This window comes from Capra hircus, chromosome 8, assembly GCF_001704415.2.
Source record: "Capra hircus breed San Clemente chromosome 8, ASM170441v1, whole genome shotgun sequence".
In the NCBI taxonomy this organism is placed as follows: domain Eukaryota; kingdom Metazoa; phylum Chordata; class Mammalia; order Artiodactyla; family Bovidae; genus Capra; species Capra hircus.
In genome coordinates this window covers 48,841,873-48,861,872 of record NC_030815.1, presented here as the reverse complement: position 1 = coordinate 48,861,872, position 20,000 = coordinate 48,841,873, and the positions used below count along the sequence as shown (strand labels likewise).

General features: G+C 36.4%; 1 protein-coding gene across 1 annotated transcript in view; it reads left to right on the top strand.

Moving 5' to 3' along the window:
* Positions 1–19,239, top strand: part of ALDH1A1 (aldehyde dehydrogenase 1 family member A1) — a 55,657-nt gene extending 36,418 nt beyond the window's left edge. The window contains exons 9-13 of the mRNA XM_005683753.3: positions 1,771–1,955; positions 5,087–5,251; positions 11,857–12,014; positions 13,495–13,569; positions 18,633–19,239. Coding sequence (XP_005683810.2) covers positions 1,771–1,955; positions 5,087–5,251; positions 11,857–12,014; positions 13,495–13,569; positions 18,633–18,705 — 656 coding nt within the window. The 3' untranslated portion in view covers positions 18,706–19,239. The remainder of the gene's footprint in view (positions 1–1,770; positions 1,956–5,086; positions 5,252–11,856; positions 12,015–13,494; positions 13,570–18,632) is intronic.

Genomic DNA, 20,000 nt, shown 5'->3' with positions numbered 1-20,000 from the left:
GTCTTGAAGTTATAAAGTCTAGATAAGTCCAACACAGACATGATTTCTTCCTAATTAGGAATAGATTGAGAAGGAAATGGCAACCCACTCCAGTGTTCTTGCCTGGAGAATCCCAGGGACAGGGGAGCCTGGTGGGCTGCCGTCTGTGGGGTTGCACAGAGTTGGATATGACTGAAGAGACTTAGCAGCAGCAGCTGTTTTCTCAGGCTTCCTTCATAGCTCAGTTGGTGTTTTCTCAGCTGAACTCTAGAGAAACTGTTATGCATTTAGGAGCCATAAAGTATATTCTTAATTTCATACCTTAAATATTAGCACCACCTGAAGTGTGGTATGAAACCCTCAGACATGTTGCAGTAGACCAGCTGGAGAAACAGCAAGGTCTGCATTTGTCATCTCCCTTCTGTCTGGATCACACGTTCATTGAATGAAATGGCCAGAGGAAAGGACACCAACTATTTAAATAATTCCTTTCATTTTTTTTTTTCTAGCAGGTATAGTTGAATTTACATATATTAAATCTCTAATTATGATAGGACTCCATCATACCCTAAGTTCATCCTGATTATATTATCAAGTAGAATGCCACAATTATTTCCTAATTGGAAGTTAGCAGAAAACGATCAAACATTCCTCTGTATCTTTAAGAGCTGCATTATTTGTTTGAGGCAATCAACTTTTTAGACAGAGCATGCTACCTTATTATACATTCTACAGACATGACATGATTTCTCATTTTACCAAACCTTTCTGTAAAATGCTTTCACTATGACTTAAGCATATGTGAGTAGTTTGCAAAATAAAGATGCTACACTTAGTTGCTCAGTTGTGTCCAACTCTTTGTAACCTCATGGACTGTAGCTCGCCAGACTCCTCTATGCATCAGAGTTCTCCACGCAAGAATACTGGAGTGGGTTGCCATGCCCTCCTCCAGAGGATCTTCCAACTCAGGGACCAAACCCAGGTCTCCTGCATTGCAGGCAGACTCTTTACCATCTGAACCACCAAAGGAAGCCCCAAATAAAGATAGCAATAGCCACTTGCTATAATGTTAAATCTCCTGCATTCAAAAAATTAAAATGCAAAGAAAATTTTCTTCTGGTTGTTTAGGATCTGCTAATGACACAAACTATCTCCTCTTTTTAAGACCCATGTAACCATTTCAAATAAGCACATAAGAATTTATAGGCATATGTGAAATAACATGGCACACTAGATAAATTTGGAAAAATTTTCATAGAACAGGGTTGTAAGGTGGTTGAGCAATTCTGAATATTAATTGTTTGGGGTTTTCAGGGGGTTATGATTTTTCTTAGAAATACCACTTTGTCTGTTGATCAGAGTATATAAGAATGTTTTTACATTCTTACTTAACATAGTGGATATTTTATATTTTCTTTGTCATTAGTTCAAACCTGAGACCTGAAAGAAATATTCAGTCATTGAATTATAAACGGAAATACTTATAAAAGTCACTTGAAGTAAGATTTAATCATAGATTACTTTCCAAATTTTGTAATTATTCATATTAAAGTTGTATTGATAACCATTATATTTCAGAATTTACTATTTTACTATTATTTGAGTAGCAAATAAAGGATCAGAAAGGCTCATTTGTCACCTAACTGGTAAGAGGTAGAATATATTGAATCTATGTTTGACTACATGACTCATGATTTTTTTATACCACCATATCACCTCTAATAAAGATATATAAAAAATATATTATTTTTAGAAAATGCCTTTTCTTTAACATGAATGTCTTCTCTGCAGTGGACAATGCTGTTGAATTTGCACACCAAGGAGTATTCTATCACCAGGGCCAATGTTGTATAGCTGCATCCCGTCTCTTTGTAGAAGAATCAATTTACGATGAGTTTGTTCGAAGGAGTGTTGAGCGGGCGAAAAAGTATGTTCTTGGAAATCCTCTGACCCCAGGAGTCAGTCAAGGCCCTCAGGTGAGTGTAAAATTGATGGAATAACGTTCACAGGCCATAAGAGTAAAGTATCTTCTTTAGGTCTGGTTTTAATTGAATATGATTATTTCCCATCCACATATATTCCTTGGTGATTATATTGCATCAGTTTAGTGACTAAAAAAATAATGAATTGAACTCCCAATGATAAAGAAAGTATCTTGATTTTGTGTTGCCCAGTTTTCACATCCAGAAACAGTTAAAGAGATGTTGGAAATTAAAGACATGAGGAAAAGTAACAAATACTAAAGATTTGTTTTTCTCAATCTGTATACCTCTGATGTCCTATATACAGTTCCTATCCACTTGGAAGTTCTTATACCATCCTATAGTTTATTTCATTCTCAGCATCAATCCTTTTTTTCAGCTTCCATCCCACAGATATAGGCAGCTGGCATGGCTAAATTCTTTCCAAATTCTTTAGTCACTATGACCTTCTAAAAATAGCACGAGTGTCCTAAAATGTCTTGTTGAGTTCTGACTTTATACCAAACTTCCCATTTTAGTTGTTAAAGCCCAGTTATTCCTGAGGGTCCCCATTTTCTTCTGTTGGCTTAGAATCACTGTCAGTGAGAGTGTCTCTCTTGTCTAAAGCCCAGCTTTCCCTCTCCCTTACACAGTTCTTTGTTCTTTGTTTTCAAGATCCTGGACCTTAGGTGCTAAATTTACTCCTGCTCCTGATCCAGAGCAGAGTTTTTATGTGATTTCATAGCATTTACAGTGTAGAAAGCTAAAAGGCTGTCTTATATTTTCCTCCTCATGCCAAGATATTCAACTAGGAAAATTTTAGGACTTAGGCAATATCAAATATTGAAACCTAAAAGCCCTAAAACAACTGGTAAAAAAGACTTATACATTTTGTTAAGTCTAAGCCTGTTATATTTTATATTATCTTTGTGTTTAGTGAGTACATAGAAGTAGTTGCTAATTTTGATCGTATATGGTAACTTTTCATATGGATGCCAAGACGTAGTAAATTCAATTTTGATTTGGTCTCCTATTCTAAGAAAGTATGAGACTCTAAGGTTTCACCTGTGATTATTTCTTTCTCTAAATATCTATCTATGGAAAAGTAAAGCACATTTCCCATTTGAGACAAATATATAAAAAAGACATAGATAAATAAATAGATAGATAGATGATAGATATCAACGGATAGATAGATAGGTAGATAGAAATATATATATATGTGAAGAGAAAAGGAAATAAGAAGAGAGAATGAGGGAAGAGAATATAACTTAATATTCAGTGTTGTTGGGCAATACTTCTCCCCATCAGGGGATCTGCAAGATTCAACCAGAGGCTCAAAAATTGAGCTAGGACACGTCATTATTCCTAAGAGAAGGAAGTTAAAATAGACTTGAAGGAAATTTCCATCCATAAGGTTCTTAAGTGAATAATCTAGTGATCTAACTGCTTAACATAATAATTTAATCTTTATAAGTGAAAAGATTTTGGTCACAGGTGGCACTGAATAAGTAAAAAAAGTAGATGTGTTGGGACTTTGAGAAGGCAAAGACTTAAAAGTCCATGAGACGTCTTTACCTTTAAAAATATTCTCTATTGTTATAAGAAAGAGCTTATGGAGACACTCATTTATAAGCTTTAATATGTGTTATAACTTATAATATAAAATTATATATATATATATATGGATATTATAATTTCTTTTTCAAGTAAAAATACTGATTATTTCCAAATCCTTAAGGAAATGCACATTCTGGTCTTTGAAATCAATCTGGAAAAGGACTTTACCAAGGAAGAATTTGTTATATATATATATATATATATATATATATACACACACACACATAGTGCTTAATCTAATTGGATATGGGAACTGGATTGTGTGCATTGAGAACTTTATGAAGCCTTTTCCTGGGATTTAGAAGACACAGGAGATGGTAGTGTCAAAGAGAAAGATAGAGAACAACTTTTTAAGTAGTGAGTAGAGACAAGGTAAATTGGCGAGAGGCTTTTGCCTTAACTCCTGGATCTCCAGTGTTTTCGCTTTAAATTTTAACTCCAGCCACATCTGAGACAAGGCAGTCTTCGCCAGTGATTTGGAGTCCCCTCCTCCCCACACCAAGTAGGAATTGAGGTAATAGGTAGGCCTAATTCTAGTGCCTGGAGAAGAGGTATGTGCTCCTGATGTTCCCAGTTAGAATTCTGGAGTCATTCTTTTCCTTATAAAAATATAGTTTAACAAAATATATAAGTTCTGTAGTTCTTAAAGTATATTTAGATGTAGTCCATTTAACAAAGCAGGTTGGCAACAATCAGGACAGGTCAGAAATTAGAACCAGACCTGTTGACTGCCCTGGAGGGACCTGAAGTGGGTGAAATAACTAGGCTGTGGTCAGCATGGATCTGGCCACAGAGGGTGGTCAGGAGAAGAATCTCATCCTGAGGTCTAAAGATCTGAAAGTCTTCCTGAAGTCACAAAGCATCTGCTTTATAACTACTGTGTCTAATGAAACCCAGTATCAAAGTTTTCTTTTTTATCTTCTGTCTTTTAATTTCCATCAGTTTTACAGTTTCCAGGTAAGACTGGTTGATGATTAACAGGCATTTCTTTCCATGTAAGTAAATGACAGTTGTATGAAAAAGTATGGGCTTCCCAGGTGGCTCAAGGTAAAGAATCTGCCTGCCAATGCAGGAGACACAAGAGATGTATGTTCAATCCCTGGGTCAGGAACATCCCCTGGAGGAGGCAACCCACTCCAGTATTCTTGCCTGGGAAAATCCCATGGACAGAGGAGCCTGTTGGGATATGTTTCGTGGGGTCGCAAAAAGTAGGACACGACTTAGTGTCTGGGCACACACACATGAAAAGGTATACACATGTTTGCAGTGCCAATATACTTCTCTTGTATAACTGTAAAACAAATGCTAAATACAAACATTTATCTTCAAGGTTTCTTTCCAGAAAAGTCATGAGAATTAAACATGCCCAACGATGAATCTGAGCCTCTGTCAGCTGTTTTGGTTGGAATATGTAACTTAATAACAATAATCTGAGCATTTTGAAACCCTTATTTACAGGCTGGGCAAACTATTATCTTTAAAAGTTGCCACTTTTTCTAACTATTCATGTGATATTTTTCCAATAGATTGATAAAGAACAATATGAAAAAATACTTGACCTCATTGAAAGTGGGAAGAAGGAGGGGGCCAAGCTGGAATGTGGCGGAGGCCCTTGGGGGAATAAAGGCTACTTTATCCAACCCACAGTTTTCTCTGATGTTACTGATGATATGCGCATTGCCAAAGAGGAGGTAAATGGTTTCATTCTGTTCTGTTCTCTTTTTTTGCCTTATTTTGTCTGCATGGATATATACAAAGTATTCCTTTAACATACTCAGCTCTTTGAACACCTTTCTCAATAAATGTTACTCTTCATTTCTAATACTGATAAATGATTTTTTTTATTAAGACTAAAAATAGTCAGGAATTCATTGGTCAGGCCAAGAATTTCCAGATGAACACAGATAAGGATGCTTAACAATTGCTAGATGTTTCCTTCACAAACTTAAGTGGAAAATACAATTCCACATTCATTGATGCTTTTTTCTCCTTTGGAAATAATATATTTGAAAATAATTGGAAAAGAATAAAGTGATATGCAGTTTTTAAAAATTAAGCTCCTTATTTTGAGATAATTGTAGATCCAGTTGTCATTGTGAGAAATATTAATACAGAAAGATCCCATGTACTGTTTCCTTCAATAGGTAACATCTTATAAAACTATAATATCACAAAGAGTATGTTAACATTGATGCAGTCAAGGCATAGAACATTTCATCATCACATGAATTTCTCATGTTTCCATTTCATAGCCAGATCTATATCCTCCTAGGCCACCCCATCCTCAATCCTCAGCTTTCTTTTCACCACTAATGTCGTCTTTATTTCTATAATTTTGTCATTTCAAGAATGTTGCATAAGTGAATTCATACATCATGCAACCTTTGGACTGACTTTTTTTTCACCCATCATAATTCTCTGTAGATTTATCTAGGTTGTTGCATGTAAGAATAATTTGCTCCTATTTATAGGTGAGTATTTCATAGTATGAGTGCATCATAGTTGTTTAACCATTCACTCATTGAAGAAGAAGTTTGGGCTGTTTCCAATTTGAGACTACTTTAAATAATGCTGTTATAAATATCAGTATACAGGCTTTTGTGTAAAGGTAAGTTTTCACTTCTCTGGGGTAAATGCCCAGAAATATAATTCCTGGGTCATATGGTGGATACAGCTTTTTAAGAAACTGCTAATCTTCCGCTGGATCATGGATAAAGCAAGAGGGTTCCAGAAAAACATCTATTTCTGCTTTATTGACTATGCCAAAGCCTTTCACTGTGTGGATCACAATAAACTGTGGAAAATTCTGAAAGAGATGGGAATCCCAGACCACCTAACCTGCCTCTTGAGAAATCTGTATGCAGGTCAGGAAGCAATAGTTAGAACTGGACATGGAACAACAGACTGGTTCCAAATAGGAAAAGGAGTACGTCAAGGCTGTATATTGTCAACCTGCGTATTTAACTTATATGCAGAGTACATCATGAGAAACGCTGGACTGGAAGAAACACAAGCTGGAATCAAGATTGCCGGGAGAAATATCAATAGCCTCAGATATGCAGATGACACCACCCTTATGGCAGAAAGTGAAGAGGAGCTAAAAAGCCTCTTGATGAAAGTGAAAGAGGAGAGTGAAAAAGTTGCCTTAAAGGTCAACATTCAGAAAACAAAGATCATGGCATCTGGTCCCATCACTTCATGGGAAATAGATGGGGAAACAGTAGAAACAGTGTCAGACTTTATTTTGGGGGGCTCCAAAATCACTGCAGATGGTGACTGCAGCCATGAAATTAAAAGATGCTTACTCCTTGGAAGAAAAGTTATGACCAACCTAGATAGTATATTCAAAAGCAGAGACATTACTTTGCCGACTAAGGTCCATCTAGTCAAGGCTATGGTTTTTCCAGTGGTCATGTATGGATGTGAGTGTTGGACTGTGAAGAAGGCTGAGCACTGAAGAATTGATGCGTTTGAACTGTGGTGTTGGAGAAGACTCTTGAGAGTCCCTTGGACTGCAAGGAGATCCAACCAGTCCCTTCTGAAGGAGATCAACCCTGGGATTTCTTTGGAAGCAATGATGCTAAAGCTGAAGCTCCAGTACTTTGGCCACCTCATGCGAAGAGTTGACTCATTGGAAAAGACTCTGATGTTGGGAGGGATTGGGGGCAGGAGGAGAAGGGGACGACCCAGGATGAGATGGCTGGATGGCATCATGGACTCGATGGACGTGAGTCTGAGTGAACTCTGGGAGTTGGTGATGGACAGGGAGGCCTGGAGTGCTGCAATTCATGGGGTCGCAAAGAGTCAGACATGACTGAGCGACTGAACTGAACTGAGCTGAATCTTCCAGAGTGGCTGAACAATTTCATATTTCCTTTAGCAGTATATGAATGATCCCAATTTCTCTGCATCCTTGCTAACTGTTTTTGTGTTGTGAATATTTTTTATTTTAGCCATTCTGATAGGTGTGATAGCTCATTGAGTTTTAAATTTGCATTTCCTTAGTGGCTGCTAGGGAGAAGGAAATGGCAACCCACTCCAGTATTCTTGCCTGGAGAATCCTGTGGACAGAGGAGCCTGGAGGGCTGCTGTCCATAAGGTCACACAGAAACAGACACGACTGAAGCGACTTAGCATGCATACATGCATTGGAGAAGGAAATGCAACCCACTCTAGTATTCTTGCCTGGAGAATCCCAGGGACAGAGGAGCCTGGTGGGCTGCCGTCTATAGGGTTGGAGAGGACTAAAGGGACTTAGCAGCAGCAGCAGCAGTGGCTGGTAATATTGAACATCTTTACCTGGGATTATTTGCCATCTGATATCTTCCTTGATAAAAGGATTTCTTTTGCCCATGTGCTAATTGGAGTGTTTGCTTTTTACTGTTGAGTTTTGAGAGTTCCTTATACATTCTAGACACTTACTGTTTCTTAGCTCTGTGGTTTGCAAATATTTTCTCCCAGGCTGTATCTTGTCTTTTCATCTTCTTACCAGGGTCCTTCTCAGACCAAAGTTTTTAATTTTAAGGAAATCCAATTTATTCATTTTTCTTTTTATGAATAGTATTTTTGGTGTAAATTCTTATGAGCTATACTTTATTTACTCCTAGATCCAAAAACAAAAACCTTTTTCTGTGTAATTTTTTTATTGTTTCTAAAAGTTTTATAGTCTATGTTTTACACATAAGTCTGTGATCCATTTTAGGTTAATTTTTATACAAGGTGTGAGATTTAAATAAAGGTTGTTTGTTTCTGTCTATATGTTCAATCGCTCCAGCATCATTTGTTGAACAGGCAGTTTTTCTTCCACTTCATTACTTTTGCAACTGTCAGCATTTCAGTTATGTGTATTTGTGTATTAATTTCTGTGTTCTCTACCCTTCAATTGATCTATGTGTCTATTTCTCTACCTATATTCCATTTTAAAATGTAATTATTTTTACTGAAGTATAGTTGATTTATAATGTTGTGTTAGTTTCAGGTACACAGAAAAGTGGTTCAGTGATTCTTTTTCAGATCCTTTTCAATATAGATTATTACAAAATATTAAATATATTCTCTTGATTTTAGTAGCTGTAAAAATAGTCTTGAAGTTGGAAAGATTGCATTCTCTAACTTTATTCTTCTTTTCCAAATTGTTTTAGCTAAGCTAATTCTTTTGCTCTTCCATATACATTTTAGAATAACCTATTCATAAGTATTTTAAAATCTTGATGGAATTTTGAGAAGCGTTGTGTTAAGCATATCAGTCTGTTTGGAGAGAATTAACATCTTTATTGTGTTAAAAATTCCAGTTATTGAACATAGTAGGTCTCTCCATTTATGAATATCTTCTTTTATTTCTTTCATTAGCACTTTGTAGTTTTCAGTATGCAAGTCCCATAAATGTTGTACTGGACTTATACCTAAGTATTTTTTGAGTAAATGGTTATTTCTGATTTCAACATGCACATGTTCATTGCTAGTATGTATTGATACAAGTGTACTTGGTTTTTGTATATTTTATTGTATCCTGTTACATCACTGAACTTGGATATTTTAGAAGGTTTTTGGAGATTCCTTGGTAATTTATATGTAGATGATTATGTCACCTACAAATGGGGACAATTTTATTCATTTCTAATCTGTATGCCTTTTTATTTCTTTTTCTTGCCTTTGTCACTTGCTATAATTCCAGGACTGTGTTAAATAAAATCAGTAAACATGGGTGTCTTTTTGCTCTCTATCTTAGGAGGAAAGCCTTCAGTCTTTACCATTGAATATGATGTTACCTGTAAGATTTTCATAAATGCCTTTGATCAGGTTCAGAAATGCCTTTTTATTTTTAATTTGTTGAAAGGAAATGTCTGTTTATTTTTAATTTGTTGAAAAGAAAGGAAAGGAGGTTGGATTTTATCAAATGATTTTCCTGCATCAACTGAGATGATTATGTGGTATTTTTTCCTCATTCTATTAATATGATATACACCGAGTGAGTTTTGAATGCTGAATCAGCCTTGCATCTCTAGAATGAACCTCATTTGGTGATGGTATATAATTCTTTGTAGGTATCGGTGAACACTAATTGCTAATATTTTTTAGGAATATTTGCTGTAGCTTATAATATTTGCTGTGGTTTGAGGGATATGGGTTGTACTTTCTATTATTTTTATTGATAACAAAATAGCATTTAGTGATTGTTTACTATGTGCTAAGTGCCTTATAGTCAACATAAAACATAAGTATATTTATATGAAATACTGAATATAAATTCTCTTCAAGAAAATGAGAAATACCAAGGGAACATTTCATGCAAAGATGGGCTCAATAAAGGACAGAAATGGTATGAACCTAACAGAAGCAGAAGATATTAAGAGGTGGCAAGAATACACAGAACTATACAAAAAAGATCTTCACAACCCAGATAAGCACGAAGGTGTGATCACTCACGCTCACCTAGAGCCGGACATCCTGGAATTTGAAGTCAAGTGGGCCTTAGGAAGCATCACTATGAACAAAGCTAGTGGGGGTGATGGGATTCCAGTGGAGCTATTTCAAACAGTAAAAGATGATGCTGTGAAAGTGCTGCACTCAATATGTCAGCAAATTTGGCAAACTCAGCAGTGGCCACAGGACTGGAAAAGGTCGATTTTCATTCCAATCCCCAAAAAAAGCAATGCCAAAGAATGCTCAAACTACTGCACAGTTGCACTCATCTCACACGCTAGTAAAGTAATGCTCAACATTCTCCAAGCCAGGCTTCACCAGTACATGAACTGTGAACTTCCAGATGTTCAAGCTGGATTTAGAAAAGGCAGAGGAACCAGAGATCAAATTGCCAACATCTGCTGGATCATGGAACAAGCAAGAGAGTTCCAGAAAAACATCTATTTCTGCTTTATTGACTATGCCAAAGCCTTTCACTGTATGGATCACAATAAACTGTGGAAAATTCTGAAAGAAATGGGAATACCAGACCACCTGACCTGCCTCTTGAGAAACCTGTATACAGGTCAGGAAGCAACAGTTAGAACTGGACATGGAACAATAGACTGGTTCCAAATAGGAAAAGGAGTATGTCAAGCCTGTATATTGTCACCCTGCTTATTTAACTTATATGCAGAGTACATCATGAGAAATGCTGGGCTGGAAGAAGCACAAACTGGAATCAAGATTGCCGGGAGAAATATCAATAACCTCAGATATGCAGATGATACCACCTTTATGGCAGAAAGTGAAGAAGAACTAAGCCTCTTGATGAAAGTGAAAGAGGAGAGAGAAAAAGTTAGCTTAAAGGTCAACATTCAGAAAACTAAGATCATGGCATCTGGTCCCATCACTTCATGGGAAATAGATGGGGAAACAATGGAAACAGTGACAGACTTTATTTTTCTGGGCTCCAAAATCACTGCAGATGGTGATTGCAGCCATGAAATTAAAAGACACTTGCTCCTTGGAAGGAAAGTTATGACCAACCTAGACAGCATATTAAAAAGCAGAGACATTACTTTGGCAACAAAGGTCTGTCTAGTCAAGGCTATGTTTTTTCCAGTGGTCATGTATGGATGTGAGAGTTGGACTATAAAGAAAGCTGAGTGCCGAAGAATTGATGCCTTTGAACTGTTGTGTTGGAGAATACTCTTGAGAGTCCCTTGTATTGCAAGGAGATCCAACTAGTCCATTGTAAAGATCAGTCCTGAGTGTTCATTGGAAGGACTGATGTTGAAGTTGAAAGTCCAATACTTTGGCCACCTGATGTGGAGAGCTGACTCATTTGAAAAGACCCAGATACTGGGAAAGATTGAGGGCAGGAGGAGAAGGAGGGCAACAGAGGATGAGATGGTTGGAGGGCATCACTGACTCATGGACATGAGTTTGGGTAAACTGCAGGAGTTGGTGATGGACAGGGAGGCCTGGTGTGCTGCAGTTCATGGGGTCGCAAAGAGTCAGACATGACTGAGCGACTGAACTGAACTGAAAATAATAAATATAAATATTTTATTTACATATTATTTAGACATATTTATAAGCATTATATGACTTCCCTGGTGGCTCAGATGGTAAAGCATCTGTCTACAATGTGGGAGACCTGGGTTCGATCCCTGGGTTGGGAAGATCCCCTGGAGAAGGAAATGGCAATCCACTCCAAGACTATTGCCTGGAAAATCCCATGGACAGAGGAGCCTGGTAGGCTACAGCCCATGGGGTCGCAAAGAGTCGAACACGACTGAGCGACTTCACTTTCACTATAAGCGTTATATACAAATACTTAGTTGTAATCTATTACTTTGGCTTATTTCATTCATTTCTTTTTGAATAGATATTTGGACCTGTGCAGCAAATCATGAAGTTTAAGTCTTTAGATGATGTAATCAAGAGAGCAAACAATACTTTCTATGGGTTAGCAGCAGGAATTTTTACCAATGATATTGATAAAGCCATCACAGTCTCCTCTGCTTTGCAGTCTGGAACCGTGTGGTAAGTCAAACCTATGTAATGTCATCTTTTCCATGTTAACCACATTAACAGGTTACTTTGAAATTTCTCTGACTCTCACACTGATCCCTGCCTAGACCCTAGTCTCTGGACTGCTTTGTTAGTTATTTTTGTTCCATCAAATTGTACTTTGTCCATCAGTCCCAGTAACAGCCCAAAATTATTTTTCTTGCTGATAATGTCACACCCAAATCCATGAAAAGTATTTATCCTTGAGATGTTGAAAAGTTTAAGAGGCAGCCAAAAATCTTTGTCCTTCTCAATAGCTCTAGAATCTTTTTTCCTGAAGCAATGGGACAGTCACTATTTCATTACCATGTATCTGTGCTAAGCCCTACACTGTGAAGTGAAGTGAAGCCACTCAGTCGTGTCCGACTCTTTGCGACCCCATGAGCTGTCGACTACCAGGCTCCTCTGTCCATGGGATTTTCCAGGCAATAGTCCTGGAGTGGATTGCCATTTCCTTCTCCAGGGGATCTTCCCAACCCAGTGATTGAACCTGGGTCTCCCACATTGTAGACAGACGCTTTACCACCTAAGCCACCAGGGAAGTACACTGTAGTCCTCACATTTATTATCTCATTTTACCTTGCTGCAACTGTTAATTGGTATGGTAAATTTATCGACAAAAAAACAGTAGTTTAGTGGGTTTATGTAATTGATCAAGATCACACAATAAATGACTGCTGAGGTTCAGATTATTTCAGACTCTAAAGCAGTGATTCTCAACACTGGCTGTTCATTAGAATTGTCTGGGGAGCTTTAAAAATATCTACACTGATGTCAGTGGAGGTGGGTATGCATCAAATCCACCAGTTATATCAGTGATTGTTACTGAATCTGGATGTAGTTTTTTTAAATTCTAATTATTCATGTTTTTATAATTATATTTGTTCATATAGACATTTTGAAACTTTTTAAAAACATGGCAAAGGATAAAAAAATTATATAATGAAATTCAACTCCTGCCACAGCCTCTGTTTAAGCAATTTTTTTCAATTAATTAATGAAAAAAATGAACTAATATGAGATATATTACAATTACAAAAGAAAATTGATTCTACCCTAAGGAGACAACCTACAAGAGAACCACAAAGCTTATTGAATATAGGCAGTAAAGAATATTCATTCAACAAACTCTAATCTCTCACAAATGGTATCCATCCACTTATAGTATGTTGGGTATTCTATCTTTCATAATTCAAGCTGTAACTTCTCAGGGACATGGTGTACTGCCAACACGGCTATCCACACATAGCATCGGATCATTGCTTTTATTTCTAGTTAGTGTATATACATGTACTTACACTCCTGCATTCTAATTTATGGTGCTATTTTTTTAAGTGACTATGTAACACTAAAATTAATAGTTTTTAAAGATCTCTCTGAATTTCAAAAATTCCAAATTTAGGAGTTCCAAGTAGGTTAAGTGTGAGCTATAATGTACTTCTTTCCTTTTCAGGGTGAACTGCTATAGTGTGGTATCTGCCCAGTGCCCCTTTGGTGGATTCAAGATGTCTGGAAATGGACGAGAACTGTAAGAATAACTTTCACTAAGATATTTATCTTGATAAAAATGGTTATCACTCTGAAGGAATTATGATAATCCTTGAAAGTGAGAGTTAGTCACTCAATCATTTCCCACTCTTTGTGACCCCATAGTCTAGCCCGCCAGGCTCCTCTGTCCATGCAATTCTTCAGGCAAGAATGCTAGAGTGGGTTGCTATTTCCTCCTGCAGGGGCTCTTCCCAAAACAGGGTTTGAACCCTGCGTCTCGTACATTGCGGGCAGATTCTCTACCATCTGAGCCACCAGGGAAGTTACTATTCAAATTAAAACCTGCTTCTGTGCTTTCCTGGAGATTTATACTGTCAAATAGTTTTTAAATGCTGGATTTACTCTCAAAAGTGAAAAATGTGATGGCAGAGGGAAATATTATTTATTAAACTTTCTGTAAGGGATCATACTAAGCACTTTACATTGGTTCTTGAAATATTGCCAGCTTTTTGTTTGCTGGATACATGAATGTAATTTGGGAAACATTTCCAGAAAGGAGGTGGAAACTACCAATTGGTGATTGTAAAAAGTGTGCAAATATAAGAATGCTTCAGCTATTTGAATATATCTCTTAAATGAACAAATTAGGTGTCTTTATCTCAAAATACTTTTCAGTGTAGGAGGAATGATTCTCATTGTTAATATTTTTAGAGATATGACTCTAAAAATTTACATAACCTGAATGAGTTGTTTTTGGTTCTAAAATTTAAACTGAAAGGAAATTTATTCAAGGAAAACATGTTTTACAATCATGACTACATTGAGGATATATATATTATATAAATGAATTTATGAGCCTTTTTTTTTTCAAACTGGGACATACTGACTTTTTAAAATATACACATACATATTTATGCATAGCAAGTAGTGGTAATGTTTGATCAATTTTGCTCAAGCAATTTGAATCATTTTATTTCTTAAAATTTTCTTGCATTTCTCAATAAATTTAAAAAATCATAAAAAAAAGTCATATCATATTCAAACCTTATGAAATCAAACAGTGAAACTTCTCATTTTGTAAATGACAAGTAAAAATTAGCCTCTGTCTGAGAGTATTAAATAGCTAGGTACTTGTCATTTAAATAAAACAATATCGCAATGAAACAACTGTCTTTGGGGAGTCAGTGAAAGGGGGCCGTGTTAAAATGATCTATCCTCTTTCTCAATATACTTTCATTAAATAGTTACTCTATATATGAGGTCCTTGGAGCCCTACAAACACGATACCATGTCCCATCTTCCATATAATTGTAGTGACATGAGGAACATGTAACAAATATATGTGTATATATATATGTGTGTGTATATATATATACAGTGAAAAATAAACACATACTATGAGATAAATAGTAACAGACTGTGAATCCATAGGTCATGGGGGTAGAGAAGCAATTAAGATGCAGAGTGCAGTATTAGAGCACAGAAAATCTGTACCCCTCTAGACTATAACATTTGCAGCATCTCTCTAAGTCTCACTATTTCCATCTGTTAAAGTCAGCATTTGTGGTGGGGATAGGAGTCAGGGAAGAAAGTAAAAGGTCTATGAGCTCTTTTCCATGCCTAAGAGTCTGTGGTTCTAACCCTCCTGTGGAAATTCAATCGATAAAGACAGTTGATAGAATAAGAGAAGATGTAACAGAAAAGATAGGACTTGATCTAGGGCAGGAAACAAGCGTCAGATGTTAGGAAGTAGAGAAGAGGACATTTGTGAAGGAACAATCCAGGTGGAATATTGAGGGGTGAGTGAATTTGCCTGGCTGGTAGGAAATTATGGGGGAAGTATGATTTCAGAGTTAAATAGGATACAGATTAAGAAGGCTTGAATTCAAGAAAATCAGCTTACATTTATTAGTGGAGCAGTGAAAAGCCATGTATAGCTTTAGAATATTGTTGGAGATGCAGAGTAGCAAAAGATCAATTCAAAAATGCACAACATAGCTGAGAAACCATGCTTGGAAACTAACCAGCCTGCATTTGAATCCTGACTCCACCACTTGCTAGCCTTGCAACCCAGTTCAAGTTATCTAACTTCTGAGCCTCTGTTTTCTTCTACTTAAAAGGGAAATGCTAATATTCCTTTTAAGATGGTTTTGAGAGTTAGAGAACACACTTCCTATTCATTCCTTAGTACTGTAACTGTCACAAAGTGGGGACTCAACAAATAGTTCATCCTCCCCAAGTTCTTTTTCCTTATAATATCCATTATTGGGGAGTCCCTTGGGAGCACTAAGTACTTTGTACAAAGAACTATAATGAAACTGAGATTATTCTGAAGATTAGTTGATTGCTGGCCCAGATATCCAATACAATTCCCTAGGAATGTTGAAAATAAAATAATCAGAAGGGATGAAATGATTAAAGCAGACTAGACATATAAATTTTGTTAGATTGTTAGATACAATTTAGTCAAACTTTATATTCAAGACATAACAAATCAAATAAGAGATGAAGAGAATCGACCATATTTCCCCAAAAATGTGGAATATGGGGATAGATAACTTCCTTATTGAAAATATAAAGGGAAACGTTATACTGTAATTTTTACTTCAAAAATCCCAGCAGAGGATTCCACTGTTAATGTCTATCTGAAACCAAAGTTGGCAAATTTAATAAGTCATCCATTGCAAGATGTTTAAAGAGCATGGCTGAAGCAATAACCTCAAATGACCCCCAAGAGTTCAGGTACAGTTTATCCTCAAAGATAGAAAGGTAGAATTGATCATCTGGTTGATCATTGATCAACAGAGTCCTTAAAGAGCTAAAAATAATAGTATACAGACCCCACTGAGGTACTGATGCTGGCTGTCCAAAACAGAATTGGCACTCCCATCACAACATTAGCCCTGGAATGAGTTAAATGGCAGAAATCCCTCTTGTAATTGGACTCATTTTTACTTAGATTAACATAGGTCACTTGAGATTTTACTAGCATACCATTTCAAACTTAATTGGCCCTCAACGCCTCACAAGATGTTTCTTTCTTCCTGTCCCTTTCAGAGATGGGGAGAAATAAAGTATCATAAACTGGTGGGCTAACATAAATAGATTTTGCTTGACTATATTTGCCAAACCAGTTCAGCAAAATTTCCTCTGTGCCTACTTAATTAATTAGTGCTTAGCTAACTTCTGGATGCAGGGTGAAAAACAGGCATAATATGTTACTGCATCTTATTACTCCAGGGTGCACCCTGGAATAAGCATGGGTATCACCTAAAAGTGTGTTGGAAATGCAAAGTCTCAGGCCTCTCTCCAGACCTGCTGAAATAGAATCACCATTTGTATCAAGTGCCAGGTGACTGGTACGTTGACAATTTTAGAAGCACAGAACCAGTAACTCATAGACTAGCGATATAAAGAGAAATGTAAACAGGTATTTTGTGTTATATCAAGACATAAGAATGTCTCTACATCAGAATACTAAGAAGCAAGGTTTATTTCAGCTTAAGTAAGACAATTATCACACTTTGTACTCTCCTGAGAGTTTCAAGTGTCCATGTAACCCAAAATACAATGGAAAGTCTATTGGCAAAAAATCATGGGTTAATATATCTAACTTTGTGAGATAAAAATACTTACTAAAATATTATCCTTTAATGGGTTTCAGACAACTGGGGCTAAACCCTTTAATTACTTTGAAGAACATGCTCACTGAAGCTTTTAGAAGGTATTTTCAGAAGCTTAATGGTCCAAGAAAATAATCAGTGTAAGAGGATTAGGTTACCCAGGAGAAAAAGATGTCTTCTACATACCTGTCTACATCACCAAAGGGGAGGGGTAGAAAAGGATCAAGATCTTTTTCCACTGTAAGTCTACATGTGCATGAGTGTTATGATTTTAAGAGTACTCTGATGTTCAAATAATTTAATCCTTTTATCAAAACAATATAGAGAATAAGTTAACCTAATTTTTTTGGTTATCTTTTTAAGGAAGGGTAAATCACAGTTTCTAAAACTGGTAGGAGGTCTCAATAAAACTGATAGCAAGATATCAGAGTTTTGATTGATTGACTCAAGTTTAATTACTGATCATTTGGATTGGATTTAAGAGTTATATAGCAAGTAACAGGGGTTTCATGAATCAAAAAAATCCACAAAAAGTCCCACATTTTAGCCCAATGAACCCTCTACCCCACTCAAATAAAAAAAAACCAATCAACCCTACACTCAAATACAAACCTGTAACAATAAGGTCAAGCCTTTTGTTTTGCTTTATTCTGGGTGTTTTGGCCTTTGTCAAGAATCAAAAGATACTACTACAACTAGAAAATATTCTATTCTGTTTTAAGCTAAGATAAGCAGGGTCTCTTGCCTGCAATGCAAGAGACCCAGGTTCGATCCCTGGGTGGGGAAGATCCTCTGGAGAAGGGAATGGCAATCCACTCCAGTATTCTTGCCTGGAGAATCCCATGGACAGAAGAGCCTGGCGGGCCACAGTCCATGGGGTCGCAAAGAGTCGGACACGACTGAGCAACTAACACTACTACTACTACTAGGGTAAGTTAGAATGAAAATAGAAGTCTGGTCATTTTTAGCCACTTCCTCATTTCTAGACCAATAGGAAATGGTGAATACACTAAACTGAACTTGAATTTACAATTTTTCCGTACTACCCAAGTGATTATATTTTGAATATAACTACATTTCCTCTAGTAATACACCCGTCTTATATATTAGAACCTAAAAACTAGAAATGATAAAATTCCTCTTGGGCTTGTGTTTGTGTGTGATGAGCACTTTTATAGCCAAGTAGAAAAAACAGTCAAAAATGAACAATTTCCTTAAAAGTCAACTGAGTGTACATGATCATTTAAAACATGCAAAAAAAAAAAAAACAGTAAAAAAATTTCCCAAAGGGGATTTATATAAGACCAGATATCTTATGGTAGGCTAGCTGCCTTTTGAAATGCTTCTGTACACAGACCACAGAAAATATTTTCCATTGTCCCTAGCCAGATAAGCAGAAACAAACTTATACAAAATCATTGACCATAGTGTATTTGTACAGCTCTGCTAAATTCTGTGCATTTTTTTCTCTACTCTCTAGCGGAGAATATGGTTTCCATGAATACACAGAAGTCAAGACAGTCACAATCAAAATTTCTCAGAAGAACTCATAAACTATGAGAGTACAGAGATGACTCCTCAATGGCTAAGCATCTCCTGCAGTGGCTAATGTATCTTAGTGGTTTTAAATGCAAAATTGTTCTTTCCTTGATTCTTTAAACATAAGCTAATCATATTAGCATTAATACTACACATAGACAACTTGACTTGTATGTTATTCTGAAAGAATCATCAGCCTTCTGCTATGACACCCAAGCCCTCTCTGAAATAAAAATGATGGACTTGGATGCAATCTCTCTAGCTCTGTAATAGCCATGTGCTTCTCTCTGTAGCTACTTGCCTAGGATAATCACTTTATAGAAGAGGACAAGTTGTCATTTAGCATCTTTCTCTTGATGACCTCTTGAAGTACTTACTATACCTGTTAATTTCAGACTAGGTATGTTCTGTTCTCCGTAGTGGTTCAGTCCTTGGAATTTGTTGAAATGTTTCCTAGAATGTCATGTCTGCTTGTCAAATGAAGTAATGCCTGAAATACTTAGATGTAACCTAAACATACACCGTAATAAAAACAACCTTGCATGATTCTTGTTCAGTGTGAATTTTTTAAGTAGAGTTTTTGGCTATAGTGATTTATTCTCCCAGTCACTCAAAAGCAGTGTTAAATTGAGCATAAAGATGTATTTGAAAATTAAGTTTAATCTACTCATTCTCAAATAAGTAAAGAAACAAATTTTATTTTCTGGAAGAATTTTTGAAATCAGTAGCAAACATTTGAGATAGGTGGCAAACATTTACTGAGTTCCTATAGAGTTCTGGACACTATGTTAGGTGTTGCAGAAAATAGGTTAATAGTGGATGGTCCATTATCCAAAATGCTTTAATATGTAGAGAACGAAGATACTGTCTGAAAAAAAAAAAAAAAAGATGGGGCATGTAATGTAAATTAGAATTAAAGACCATAAGATTATAGTAAGATGCCAAAGGGTAGTGGTGACCAATACTGATGAACTTAGGAATGGCAAGAAGGAAATTTGACTGAATATAAACCTTAATGAATAAAGAGGAAAGAAGTCCTACAAAATAGTACCTCTGGACATATTCCATCAAAAAATTCTATATAATATTTTCCCCTCGGAGTTGCTGATTGCACATTGGCATAGTCTAAGTTCTGAGAGAAGTCATGAAACTTGTTTACTTTTGTTTAATAGGTTTTTTCCCCAAATTTATTTAACCAAAGGCTTAGCTTTCCCTTCACTCATTTAATACCAATGAAGATTAAGAACCCCGTGTTGGAACGTACTGTTCTACGCAACAAGGTAGTGCTGAGTGTTCTGATCAGGGATCT